Raw genomic sequence first — 14,563 nt, forward strand, 5'->3', positions numbered from 1 at the left:
CTTAATTATAAAAACAGAATATGCATACAATTAGAATTTTAACTGAAGTTTCTATTAAATTTAATGGACACAAAAATAAAGAAACTTCAATTTTTACACTGAGCTCTTTTGTTATTATGATTCCTAATTACTTCCAGTCTCATTCCTCTTGTTAGAAATGAACATTTTTTCCTTAATTTGGAATCTAGGTTTGTAAATCCGATATGACAAAAAGTGTATTTTATTTACTTACTTTTACATTTTATAATGCTATAAAAATTGGTATAAATTTAAATATTACACTTTTAATGTTATTAAAAAAAATTAATATTAAATTATACAAAAATGCAGCTCTTTATATTACACATTTTTCTTAATGTACTTTATTACTGATTAAATTAATTTATAGGTGTTTATAATTATGACTGATGCAATTTTGTTCAAAATAGTTCCTACAAATGATCTGAACTATCCCGAATTTCAAAATATTAAGATTTTACTGTATATAAAATAATTTAAAAAAAATAAAAACCAAAAATCATAGTTTTAAACTCACATCATTTTTTGTTTCTTTATTGGCATCTTCTACATGGACTACTGAAAGCTGCACTAAACGACCATCAGGTATTCGAAGTAAAACCTGAACAGGACTCTGACTAACACTTAATCCAGACTCTGATTCTACAGAGCCTTCTACTGGAGTAGAAAAAACACTTTCAGAATTTGGTAAGCTAGAACAGAATTTGTTAAGATTACAGTTTTATAAATGCTTGTATACATTTTAATTATAACATATACATAATGTAAAAAAGACTAAGAAAAAATCAAACTAATAAATGAGCCAATTAGATGAGATAGAACTTACTGTTGGAGACATTTCTTTTAGTCACCTTCTTTTAGTTCTTTTGATCTTCAGTCTTGCTTCTTAATTACAAAATTTAAAAGTTTTTTGTTTTCTTTTTTTCATATTTAATATTATTATTACATTAACAATATAACTATTTTTTAATCAAGACTGACGATGATCTTAAGATAGAAAGTCTCTCTCTTCTAAGGGTGAGTTCTGTTTTATTACTCTACTTAGGTTGATCAGTTATTTATTACATTACATTTAAACCGCCTGAACAGTGTAAGACATGAATTGAATAAAAATTAACAAGGACTTTCACAAATTTCTTACATATCTTCAGCTAAAATTTTATAAACAATTAGAACATAAAAGGTGTAAAACTGATTCAGCTATCCATCAACATTTGGAAAACAGAATAGTTCATAAATTCTGTGCGAGGTGAGTAACTGACTGATATGCACTAAGTTACTAAGTTAGTTACTAACTTGTAAAATGAATACTGCCTTGAAATTCAATTGCTACAATTACAATGACAGGGTGAAGATTGAGACGTGGATCAATTTTGTGAATATATAGATGAAGCATCAGTGGAAACAATAGATTATATTTTTTCACTTGTGACTAAAAATACCCAAGAGACACTACCAAACTAAAAATAAAAATAAAATAAAAAGAGACCAAACTAAAAATTATAGTTATAATATTTTGGGACTAAATTAGACAATTTTATAATCTGTAATAGGGAATAAAAACAAAATTACATCTTTTTTTCAGAGTAGGCCTATTTATGAATTAGAATATGTACTAAAATTACATCAACATATATTTCTGTAATTTATTTTTATGACTACATGGTTTGGGTGGGATTAGATAATTTTGTAAGTTTTTAGATGTTTCAAAGAAAATTATGGGATTACTTTCAGTCACATGATGGAGTGGGAGGTGAAAATGAATTTTCTTTATGTTCTGAGGTGCGAGTACAAAAATAACATTCATGTAAACTGTGATTTCATTATACATTTATTTATAGAAAAAGTGATTCCAAATTGAATTGCAATCACTTGGAAGTTCATTCTATTGCCAAAAATAAAATAAAAAAGTTCATATAAACATAGGTCAGAAAATGGTTTGTTATTGAGTTTTGGCTCACGAAACATTTAGCCCTGCTTTCTACTCCCACTGTGAAATTAAACCATACTAAAATTCTTGGGGTACAAATTGAGGGATAAATTTGGTGCACCCTTATGATTTTTTTATCTAAAAATTTAATAGTGTTCCCAGACCTCTATCTCACTTAGGTTTTAAAAAAAATACGGTATAAAAAACGAAAAAGTTTTGTCAAAAATACACTTTCTTAGGTTTGGAATAAAATATCTTTATTAATTTAACAAAATAAAGAAATAAAAATTTCTAGTTAACATTGTAGAGAATTTAATTCTGAGAGAAAATTGATGCAAATAACATCTATTAAAATTAAACACAAATTTGAGAAGTTCAACTTTAATTAGGAACAAAATACACAAATTGGATCAGAAAAATGATACAACTTTAAACAGAACAATTTACACACAAATGCTAAAAATTATAAAAATAAATTTGAAAGACATCCTTCTAAAGCATATTAAAAATGTTTATTTTTCATAGGTTGGTAATAAAAGCTGATCAATTATTAAGTTTGGTGTCTAGCATTTCAATATACATTTGAGCAGTATTTGTGCTGTTATCATTCAGTCAGTCATTCATAATGGGTGACACCACAAATTTGTTTTCATTTGGAGAGTTGACGGACATGTTGTGATAAAGAAAATAAAAATGGATTGGCTGCTGTGCGTGAATACCGGGAAAACTATCCACATCAAAGAGTACCAGATTGTAAAACATTTGAGGCTTTGAACAGGTATGCTTAAACCACAATTTGATGCTGGTTGTGAACATTTTGTGAGAAATGCCAATGCTTTTGTAGTAAAGCTTTGATTTTAGTGTGTAGGGAGCCGAGTGCAGCCACCTGGAGTTGTGTGCAGCAGTTCAAAGAACTTTTAAAATTTTTAAGTCCTTCTTTTAATAAAATTTAAAGTACATGATACAAAACCTGAGTCTTAACATAACTGCACAAAAAATCATGATTTTTTTTTTTGTTTAACATTGTAAATGAAACTATTACAAACAATAACATGAATCATATGATTTTTGCAATTACAATAAGTTACACACACAATAAAATCCATAATGAAGCATTTCAACAGAATTACAAACAAGTTTAGTTGTGAATAAATGAACAATAATATAATCAAATTGTTAATATTTGATTAGTTGAAACCATAATTACATTCATTGTGACATAATATTAATAGTACTCGTATAAATGTATAAAATTAAAAGCTCATAATAATATAACCTTATTGTACCTAAATATATATATATATATAAATCAATATATAATCATATAATGTATAATATAAATGTAAAATCATAAATAAATTAATACAAATATGTAAATTAGGTTATAAATATTAAAATAATATTTATGAGCATGTTAAAATCATATTATAAGAATATATTCAAATTAAATTCCAAGAATGGTAGTATGAAAATAATTAAATCAATAAAAAATATTATTTAAATCAATCATTTGAAATTGGTAATAGGTATAACTTATGCACAGGTCTTCTTAATTAACCATTAACTGTACATAAATCAACAACCCCTACCAGGTTGTCAAAACTCGGGTAAACCTGGGTAATTCCATGTTTCCAATGCATGGGTGAAGAATTTTCATTGGTAACTAATACTAAATCTCTAACACAAAAATTACGAGAAGGAAAACTCCATTTATTGCATTGCTATAAATAATGTAAGTAGTTCTTAGACCATCTTCTCCAGATAAGATTGTATACATTTTTTGGTAATTAAGTTCAGATAAAGAATTGAGTGGAAATCCTATGAGAAAGTGTCCGGGAGATAAAGGTTCTGGGTCTCTATGATCTGTTGAAATAGTGGCCTATGTGGGATGGGAATTGAGACGGGCTTCAGTTTGTGTTAAAACTGTAAATTCCTCAAAATTAAGGATCATTTGTCCAGTTACACAATGCATATGAAATTTAATGCTTTAGATTGCACTTTCCCATAAACCACAAAAATGGGGTGGAGAGAGAAAAATAAATAACCAAGTTAAACCTTGTGTATAACCTGGTCGTGTTTGCATGTCTGATTTTAGTTTATCTGAATTTAAATTTGATACAACTTATAAAGTATATTTTTGGTGGAATGAAAGTTGGAACTGTTGAACCATGACAAATCATAATTGGATTGCCATATTCAACTGCACAAGTAGAGAATGGTCAGGAAGAAATAACTCTGAAAGATGGTAACTGACCAAGTTGTTGTACCTGGCATTTTATATTATATCGAAAGCATATCATACATTTATGAATGATAGAAGAAATAATTCTCTTACCATTTATAATCAAAGTTGTGCAATAATTTATGCTCAGTGTATTCAATCATTGAATTGCATAACCTTTTACATATATCACAAGTATACTTTATTGATTTATTATGCTTACCAATATGCATATCTAATTTTAAATGTCTTATTACAACAATTACAAATATATTTTTGACTGAACATATTGTAAAAGTATATCATTTTTGAATAGGACTTTTAAATTTATAAATAAAATGGTTCATAGAGCTTCTCTTAGGACAGTAACAGTTACGTAATTGTTTTCCAGAATGAATTTCTTAGTACAGAATTTACGATAGGTATATCTATAGCACAACATACTGTTAATGTGCTGGCCTAATCCACTTCTATTATCAAATATTTTTTTACAATGCATACACTTGTATTATTTTTTATCTTCTTTCTGGTTTTTTTTATCACATTCACATTCTTTATGTCTAACATAATCATTTTCTTTTTGTTTGTCCTCCTAGTATCTAAATCTGTATCTGAACTACTTGGGCTAGTTTTGATAGATTTACTTGTATCCGTATCTGAATAAGAATCTGTATCGCTACTATTCTGATAAGATGATGATGACAAATCCAATTTTGGTTTTTTTACTTTGCTGCAATCACTATTTCCAGTTAAATGAATATCACTAAAAGTCTTTTTATTCTTTTTTATATTGCTATTATTATTATTATTATTTTTACTGCGTGAAATATTAAAATTTTTATTTTTATCACTATTACACAACCGTTTTGGATTTTGCAGTTCATTTAATTTACTGTTACTATCAATCCTTTTTACTGGATTAACATCAGTAGAAAATATTTGCTGATACAATTTCATATTAATACTACTGTTATTCTCATTACCTTTTAAAAAATTGACTTTAATATTACTACATAACAAAATTTCTTTACACCATTTCTTTGGATTAATTTCACCAATTAATTAATCTTTACCAAATTATTAACATTAATTTTCTTTAAGTGTATCCTTAACTCCCTAGAAACATCTTTATTTATATTATTAATTACATTTAACTGTTTTGACTTATTCAATTCCTGACTTGACTTTTTAGTATTAACAAAAGAATCAACTAGTTGATTGTTATCTTTGCATGGTAACAACACGACAAATTTGCCTTGATTATTTAGAATAGTGTTGGATTAAAACTATTTTTCACATGTAGAGGTTTCATTAACTGAAGCATCAGTATTAACTTCTTCAATTTTCCAGGAATTCTCGAGTAGTTGGGAAATTTCTTATGAACATTATGAGCAAGAAAAGATGAGTTATTACAACCCAATTTTGATTAATGAAATTCTGTCGATGGTTAATTAGAAAATGTGAACATCATCCCGCTTTCCTCAGTAATATTCTAATTAATGATGAATCCTGTTTTACAAGAAATGGCATTGTAAATTATCTACACACTCACACTTGCGCAGAAGAAAATCCCCCATAATACTGCCTACAAGTCCTTTCCAATGCACTTTTCATTTAATATGTGATGTAGTCTTCTTGATGATAATCTCATAGCCCCTTTTTTCTTACCGCAAGCTCAATGGAGAGCGGTACTTGCACTTTTTGCAAACAAATCTGACAGAACTCCTCAAAGATATTTCACTTGCAGATAGAGTGCAGATGTGGTTTTTCAGTGACGGCGCACCTGCTCAGTACTGTTGTGATGTGATGAATCATTAAATAACATTTTTAATAAGCAATGGATTGGTTGAAACAGACTAATAAAATGACCACCTCAGTCTCATGCCAGTGGATGTTTTCCTTTGGGGTTGGATGAAGTCATTAATCTATTCTGCTCATATTGGCACACAAGAAGAATTGAAACATTATATAATAGAAGCTAGAGCTACTATTAGGAACAATAATGATGCTATTAGATGTGCCCAACTAGCATGGATTTGCCAAGCTGAACTATGCACTGAAAAGAATGGCAGCCACACTGAGCAATTGCTTTGAAAAAATGTTTACAGCTTTATCAATCAATTAACTTTTGATATTTAATAATTTTTAGAAAAAAACAAACAGTATGCGATTTTAATTTTTTTTATAGCTATTATTTATTCATTTTTTTTCTGTTACTGATAAGTTTTCTATTTGTTTTCATTTACATTACATTGTTCAAAGATTGATGAGAATTGTTCTGCTTAAAATTGTAACACTTTTCCGATCCAGTTTGTGGTTTTTATTTTTAATTAAAGTTGAACTTCTCAAATTTCTGTTTAATTTTAGTAGACTTTATTTGCATCTCAGAATTAGATTCTCTACAAATTAATTAGAAATTTTTATTTGTTTATTGGTGCATTAATAAAGATATTTTATTCCATAACTAAAAAAGTATATTTTTGACAAAACGTTTTTGTGTTTTACCGTATTTTTCTTAAAACTTACGTGAGATAGAGGTCTGGGACCACTTTTATTCCATTTCTTATTTGAAAAACCATAAGAGCACCAAATTTACCCCTCAATTTGTACCCTAAGAATTTTACTGTGGTTTTACAGAAGAAGCAGAAAGCAGAACTAAATGTTTCATGAGCTGAAACTTGTTAATGAACCATTTTCTGACCTATGATTATATAAATGTTTTTTTCTTACTTTTGGCTATAGAATCATCTCCTGAGAGATTGCAATGAAATTTGGAATCACTCTGTATATATTGATTTATAGGCCTATATATAAAATTTTGTGGCTCGAAAATCTCCAAAACTATGAAATTCATTTTATTGAAATTTAGAAATGATGTAAAAGTGTATCTGAAGTTGTGCATGTGAAAATTTGATGAAGATTTGTTCAGTTGTTATTGAGTTGCACTCAATTTAAGGTCAAACAAATTTGAGCGTGACAAGTTAAAGAATATGTAACTTCATACTAAATATTTTCAAATAACGAAAAGTCGGTCTTCTTGTGCAGAACTGTGCCAAGAAATTTTTTCACTCCTCATCACACTAAAAAAAAAATGTTTAGCATTATTGACATCTAGTCTTTCTTCTATTTTCATAAAAGAATTATAAAGCTATAAGCCCTCTGGCTGTACTGGCCTGATTTTACAATGTTATTTTTCCTTTTCATCTAAAGACATTAATGATGCTGAGCTAATACATAATCTTCAGGTTTACCCCTTCCAAAAAAATACGTTTTTAGTAGACTAGGCTGTCTTGAAGAGTGCATGATTTGGAGAATGTTTTCAAAAAGACAAGACATGTACCACCCACTTGCACTTTTTCAGTTTCAGGCGTTCTATGTAAAAAAAAGTTTTTTTAGGTTTCAAGATTTTAGTTTTACCTTTCATTTCCAGTTATGCTCAACAAAAAGTTTTCATTTTTTATTTATTCTTAATATATAAAATGTTTTTGGAAGGCTTTGTTGTAGAGTGGTTCTGATCCCATATCTGTAATTTTACATCTCAATCTGACACCATAAATGATAAAGCACTATAATATTTTTATTTATTTAAATGTTTTTTAGGGGTTGGGATTCCCAATTTGGGACACAGCCAAATATCTTTAACTTTTCTGTTAAGGACAGGTTGAACCAAACGTTCCTTGCTATTTTTGTTCTAGTGCCTTATTTCATGTGACAAAAATATGTCTGCAAGAATGTGACCCCCACAGAGAGCATATGCCAAATTGATGAAGCTTTGAGTAATGGAGAACATACAAGAAAATTCTCTATTAACTTTTTACAAGAAGGTCTTTTCATCTGATAAAATTTATGTCTATTATATCCTGTCATATCTTCAAAACAGTAATGAAACTGGGATCCCTCAGCCCAGGTATTAGATACTGAGGTATTTTCTCTCATGCTGACAAAAAGAAAGGATTAACATCAATTCTATGAATCAAGTCAATCTCTTTATTAAGTAAAAACTATGGAGGCTGGCCCCACAAATGCTTGTACCATTATTACACGGCATAAATATATATTAAAAACCTTTAATCTTAATTTTACAAGCCTAGGATTACGAAATTTAACTTTTTTGAAATGCTTTATTCTAATAGCTTTTTTCCACCCTACTCCCCTGGGCTGGGCATACAATTAAGTAAAGCTCAGCCCAGGGAAGTGTCCTTTTACTCTAAGGGAGCCTCCCCGCCCACCGGCAGTTCATTTCCCCTGGTCTGGTTTATTTTGCCTGCCTGTAATCCTTGTGAGGGGGTAACCAGGCCGGACTATGTCATTCCCAGGCCCTGCACAACAGCCGAGTCTTGGTCTTACCCCTGACCTACGATATCTCCGGAGTCTCCATCTGCTCATTGGAACCGGCACACCTAAGCATACCGGCCCTCACGGATGGGTGCTGTCCGCCCTTCCCTACACTAAAGTCCACAGCGTCTCCCTTCAGCGTCTGTAGGGTGTAACACCTTCATAGCATATGTGTTGAAGGCCCTCCAGTACTCCTCTGAGGACAGCATGAAGGACACCAGGTTTTCAAGTCTTAATCTGTCGATGCCTGCTTGAGTCCACCAAAGATGCCATTGTGCATACATAAATATGGTGTGCTCTGCTGTGTCCTCTCTGTCGCAAAACATGCAGCATGGAGAGTCCCGTCTGCCAAATCAATTGAGGTAGTGTTCAAAGGTTTCATGGCCAGAGAGCATTTTTGACGTATAAAAATTTATATCAGCATGTTTCCTTTTAGTCCACATGTCTAAGTCTGTGATTAATCTCCTTGTCCAGGCTGCATCATTTCCAGTCATCCATTTTTCACGCCATGTTTCCATTACATTAACCTCAGCCTCACTCTTCCTATACCATCGTAGCAAAGCTCTCACACTCTAACTTGCAGGTCAATTGGCAAAGCTGATGCCAACATGCACACCTCACTGTATGACGTAGTTCTATAACCCACCGTGACACCCAGCAACATATGCCTGTGGACCCTCTGTAAATGTTCCCAGTTCCTCATGACCCTCATTCCTCCACCCAAAACCAGGGTGGCATATAACAATGCTGAAGTAAGTATAAAAATTATTAATCAGCGTTTGGAAGCAGGGGTCGACTGAGTAGTGATCAATGCATTCAAGGATTTCAAGGTTTATTCGGTCCTTGTACAACCGTCTACTACATGTTGATTAAATTTACACAATTTGTTGATCTGTACACCCAGGTACTTCATCATGTCTCTCTTTTGTAGCAACTGTCTGCCTAGCATGGGGTTTATTCTACCAATCGTTTTACTGCCCGTTAGTGTGATGTATACACATTTCTATAGGGGCAGCTCCAGTCTATGTCCCTGCATCCAATCCCCGATTGCATTTAAGACCTTGTTTCCCCTTTCTTCCAGCTCAGCCTCAGACCTGCTACTGACCAGAAAGGCCAGCTCATCAGCATACACCACTGTTTCAGTTGCAGCCGGCAAAGGAAGCTGCAGGACGCCATCATAGACCATGAGCCAAAGCAACAGCCCCAGGACAGACCCCTGTGGCACGCCCCCAAAGATCTGAAATCTCAGCCTTCTGTTCTCAGTGTCAGCATCAACCCATCTGTCAGACAGGTACTCAGAAATTTGTCTCCTGAGGTAGGCACTGATCCCTTTTGCAGCCAGCGCTGCTATAATCGATTCCCATGTTATTGAACCAAATGCATTAAGTATATCCAACAGGATTAGCATCAGAATCCTTCTTGTGTGCCAAGTGTCCTGTCTCTCTAGAGCAGCCCAGTCTACTACCTTTCGTACTGCCTATATTGTGGAGCATCCCACCCAGAAGCCAAACTGATTTGCATGGATGCCCGGGTCTGCATTAAGCTCGTCCATCATGCAAAGCACAAGCATCCTTTCAATGGCGTTACTGAAATTATTTAATAGCACAGGGGGCGATAATCTGGGTTTGCTTCATCTCCATCTTGCTTAGGGAGAAAAACCACTCTTGAGTTCCTCCAGCACTCTGCGAAAGTCCTGTTCTTGAGTTCATGTTTGGAGATCTCCGAAATCTCCCACTGGACTTCCTTGACTAGCTCCTTTAGCACTGTGGCTGGTATGTCGTCTGGGCCCAGACTTATTTTGTCCTTCAGTTTGAGGATGGCTGCCATCACCTCATCTTGTGTGAAGTGCTTTCTGTCACACTCTTATGTATTCAGTAGCAACATTATGCAAGGAAACAATCTAATCAGTTGGTGTCTCGCTGTCTCCTCGGTGAGGATGGGGAGCCGACTATCAAATTGTTTTGTAGGGATGTGATGGCTTGCCCCCACATGTGATGGCTTGATCTGAAGCAAGCTCTCTGCAGAGTTCTCTCCATTTATTTTTCTAAAACTGCTTGATTTCATAATTTATTAAGCGTTGTGCAGCTACATATCTTTGCGCAGCCTCTTTGTATGCATCCCCTCCTGCAACCCTTAACTGCTGTTTTTGGCATCATAGACTCTGAAGTTCACTTCGCATATGCGATATTTGCTCAATATACTGGGTGAAACCTAGTACTACTGTTAGGAATCTTTGAAATCTCATGGACTATCAAATCCTGGAGAGATAACGGCGACAAATTTCTACCATCTTTGATCAGTCTGGCAACATTTTCGACGACAGTTGCAACTTGCCTTTGTGTCAGTCTTGGGAGGTTTCTGACAGGCTATTGAATGAAACAATGGGTCTTCAATTTCTAAAGTGTGGCAAAGTGATCACTTGTCGTTTTGTCCTGCAGAACTCTTCAGTTACACCTGAAGCGATCCCATAATCTGTCCATTATGGTTAAATCCAGAATCAAGGTGTCGCCTCGCCGCATAGGTAGGTATGTGATCATTTAAGCAGTAAAGACCATTCACTGTCATGATGTCTGAAAAACCCCCCGCATTGGTTTGTGTAAGGACTGCTGGTGACAACAGCTTTACATTTCAAGTTGTCCATCAGAATGGTCTTCCTGGGCGATCTGGCAATGACATCATTGAGTTATCCATAAATGCTTCAAACTCAAGAAATTCGCAGTTGGGCTGACATTGGCTCCAATCAGCAGTGCATCAGGTAATTCCACTGCTATCAGTCCTTCTCTGTGGAATGACTGCCAGCCCCACCGTCCACTAATATTCAGGATAGCGATGTCACCCACAGCATCTGTGCACCATTATCTTCAGGCAACTGTATATTGGTTAGGTTTGATTGTTATGAGGATGTCCACATTGAGACCCCTCACCAGTTCTCCCACTAAGTCGTGGGAGAGAATACTTCTATTGGGATTACATAGGGCCAACTTAATCATTTCTGGTTGAGCCGCACATCACGCCTCCAGTGCGGTGTTCAATGCTATTGCAGTCCAAACATCTTTTTCCTTCTTGGCATTCCCTTTGCCACCACAGTTGTAGCACAGCTCTGTTCTGTTGGGACCTCGACACTCAGTGCTCCTGTGCCTAGAGCCCCAACATCTGTAACAGCGATTGTATTTTGGATTCTACTCTAATATAAGCTCGGCAGTGAACCCACTTGACTGCTATCCTCTTCTCTATGAGTTTATTTGCTACCCTGTGTGTTGTGCTAACTGTCATCTTCTATGTATCGCCATACTCTCTCCTTAGTGATAATATTATGAAGTCCTCATGACTCCTGACAACGCCAGCAATTGCCTTGTTTATCTTCTGCTCTGATGTGTCCAGTTCCACGTCTCTGAGATATAAATATAATAAATGAGTTGTTAATCTTTAATAAAAGGATTGTCTTGCTTATACTATTAATTACAGTTAGATTTATTTGTCTTGCACAATTAATTAAGCTGAAAAGATTTTGATGGGTTTTGATTTTTAAAAAGTAAAAGGTGTTGATCAGTATTATTGCACTAAGTTAACTTGAAATTTTTTGAACTGAAAATCAAGTGGGGTCGCAAAAATATCGGTAAAGTGGAAGCTCCATATACATTACTCACTCCACTTTTCCACTTCTGACAAAAAGGATCTCTGTTACAGAAGAACCCAATAGAAATCAGTTTTTCTGTTATAATAAACACACATTACCCATCTTCAATTATAGAAATATTTTTAAAATAAAAATAACAAAATAGTTACATTTGATTATAAAAAAATAAAATAAAATATAATAGAATAGTTACATTATAAAAAAAATAGTTATATAATAAAATAGTTACATTTGAACCGGCCTGTCAGATGAAAAAAGTTTTAATTGCGAAGTATCAGCTTCTTGGATTACAACTCTATTACCATTGTTCTGATGTTCTTGAATACGCAATGTTCCTCCTGTATCTTGTTCATTTGAAATAACACTTTTACTATTGATATCATTTCCTTCAACATTACCTAGACATATACATATAAAAGATAATAAAATTAAAATACTGCAATAAATATGGCAGAATATCTATAGCTAAAAATATATATATAGCAAACAATAAAAATTGCTATAATAAATTTTAAAATTACAATATTCTAATGATACAATGAAGAATCAAGAAAATCCAGCTGTACTTGAATAAGTGTACTAAATCCATCACAATCACAGTAAAAAACATGGTTGCAAGAACAGAGGTAGAATGAAAGGTCGTATCTCTGGTTTTATGGGATTTTACAAGAATCAGTGTTTTAATGTATGAAAAAAAGTTGTAAACTTTCACTTATAGTTTTTACCACTTACACTTTTCTATATAATCACCTCCATTTGCCATATATTTCAATGATAGAGAAAATCTTTGAAAGCAGTCCCGGAAGAATTTACCATCTTGTGCCTTCATCCACTTCCTCACACACTATTCTGACCCTTTATTGGTTTAAAACCAGTAGCTCTGAAGATCATTAATGTTGAGAAAACACTGATATCACAGACTGATAAACTTTGAAGAGAATGCCACTTAATATCAGTCAGAGATGACAATTCTCCAGCGATGGTATTAGGAAAGTTGTCCATAGTTTACACAGATGTGTGGTGAAGGAAAGCAAATGAGTAAGTGAAAAGGAAATGATTTAAAAATAAATGTTGGGCACTTCAAAGAATAGAAAAAGCCAAAATAATTATAAAGATAACATGCAGTCATGAGAATCGCACACCATATTAACCAAACTTAATACTAACCATAAAATTAGCAACATGCAGGGAGAAAAGCAATAGATTTTTTGGGTTAATTTATTCCCCTCATATGACAGGAGATGAGCCATCATGACATGGGATTTAGGCAACAATAAGCCAAACGACTTTATGTGCCTCGGTACTGCAGTAATAGTTGTGAAGGCTCTACAGGAACTCTGAAAAACTGACAGCTGATGAGGCTAAGATGAAGTTAAGGCCTAGGAAACCACTAGCAGATGAAAAATGTTTTCTTAAACTGAGACACATCTTTGAAAGGTAAGAAGTAAATACAATCAAAATGGAAGTGGTAATAAGTCATGATCAGAGTTAGAAGAGAAATTAATGAGTCATGACAAGATAAGTGAAATAAGCAAAGGGAAAGCATTAAGATATTTTACAGATAAATACTCTCTGTAAGCAGGATGTAATGAGGAAACGGAATTTGATAAAGAATGCATATACTCCCTGGTGGAGATTAGAATTGTTACGCGTTATCCAAAAGGAATAGATCAGTTATTAGGAACTCATGGTTTAAGAAAAAAGAAAACCACAAAATAATATGATACAATAGTTAAATTAGATCAGACGATTGGTGAATAATATGTCCATTGTAGAAGAAGGAAGAAATGGGTAATAGACATAAAAGATTTTACTTTCAGTTTCTTTGTGATGATCAGTTATTGGTGATACTTTAGAGAGGAAAGAAGGAACAGCAAAAGAATAGAAAAACTGAAATAAAAGGAAGAGGAGGCAAGTTATAATACAGAGGAGAAAGTGCTGCTGAAGAAATGGGAAAGAAATGGAATGGTATAGCGATGGAAGTAGTAATGTTCTGCACTAGATATTTAGAATAGAGAAAAGAATGATGGGAATGTCCATATGATAGATGCATATAACACCATTTTACCACTTTAAGGAATTTAATGATGCTGAGAATATCTTAATTGGCTGCTTAAACCAAGAGAAGAGGATCAGAAGAAGAGAAGGGTTACCACATGGAAAGAAATACAATTTAAAAACAGCAGATGCAAATGTACACTGAAAAGAATGAAAGGAGGTAAAACAGAGGGAGTGGTTGAGTTGAATGAGAAGATATTAAGAGCTACTGGAAAAATTAAGAAGCGGAGGTTATGTCAGGTGATGAGGATAGTATGGAAAGATAAGATGCCTAAGGAATGAGCAAGGAATAAAAATTATTCCCTTCTAAGGCGAGAACCAAGAAAATGTTTAAGAATTTCAGGAGAGCACCTACATTTATCAT

At 33.3% G+C, this 14,563-nt stretch overlaps 1 protein-coding gene across 7 annotated transcripts in view; it reads right to left on the reverse strand.

The window, feature by feature from the left end:
- Atf-2 (Activating transcription factor-2) overlaps nt 1-14,563 on the reverse strand; it is a 55,827-nt gene that overhangs the window by 24,065 nt on the left and 17,199 nt on the right. For all 7 annotated transcript variants that reach the window (XM_075363293.1, XM_075363292.1, XM_075363294.1 and 4 more), the window contains 2 exons: nt 12,371-12,539; nt 536-710 (listed from right to left, as the gene is read on the reverse strand). In XM_075363293.1, the coding sequence (XP_075219408.1) occupies nt 536-710; nt 12,371-12,539 (344 nt within the window). The remainder of the gene's footprint in view (nt 1-535; nt 711-12,370; nt 12,540-14,563) is intronic.

Source organism: Lycorma delicatula, chromosome 4 (genome assembly GCF_047948215.1).
Source record: "Lycorma delicatula isolate Av1 chromosome 4, ASM4794821v1, whole genome shotgun sequence".
NCBI lineage: Eukaryota > Metazoa > Arthropoda > Insecta > Hemiptera > Fulgoridae > Lycorma > Lycorma delicatula.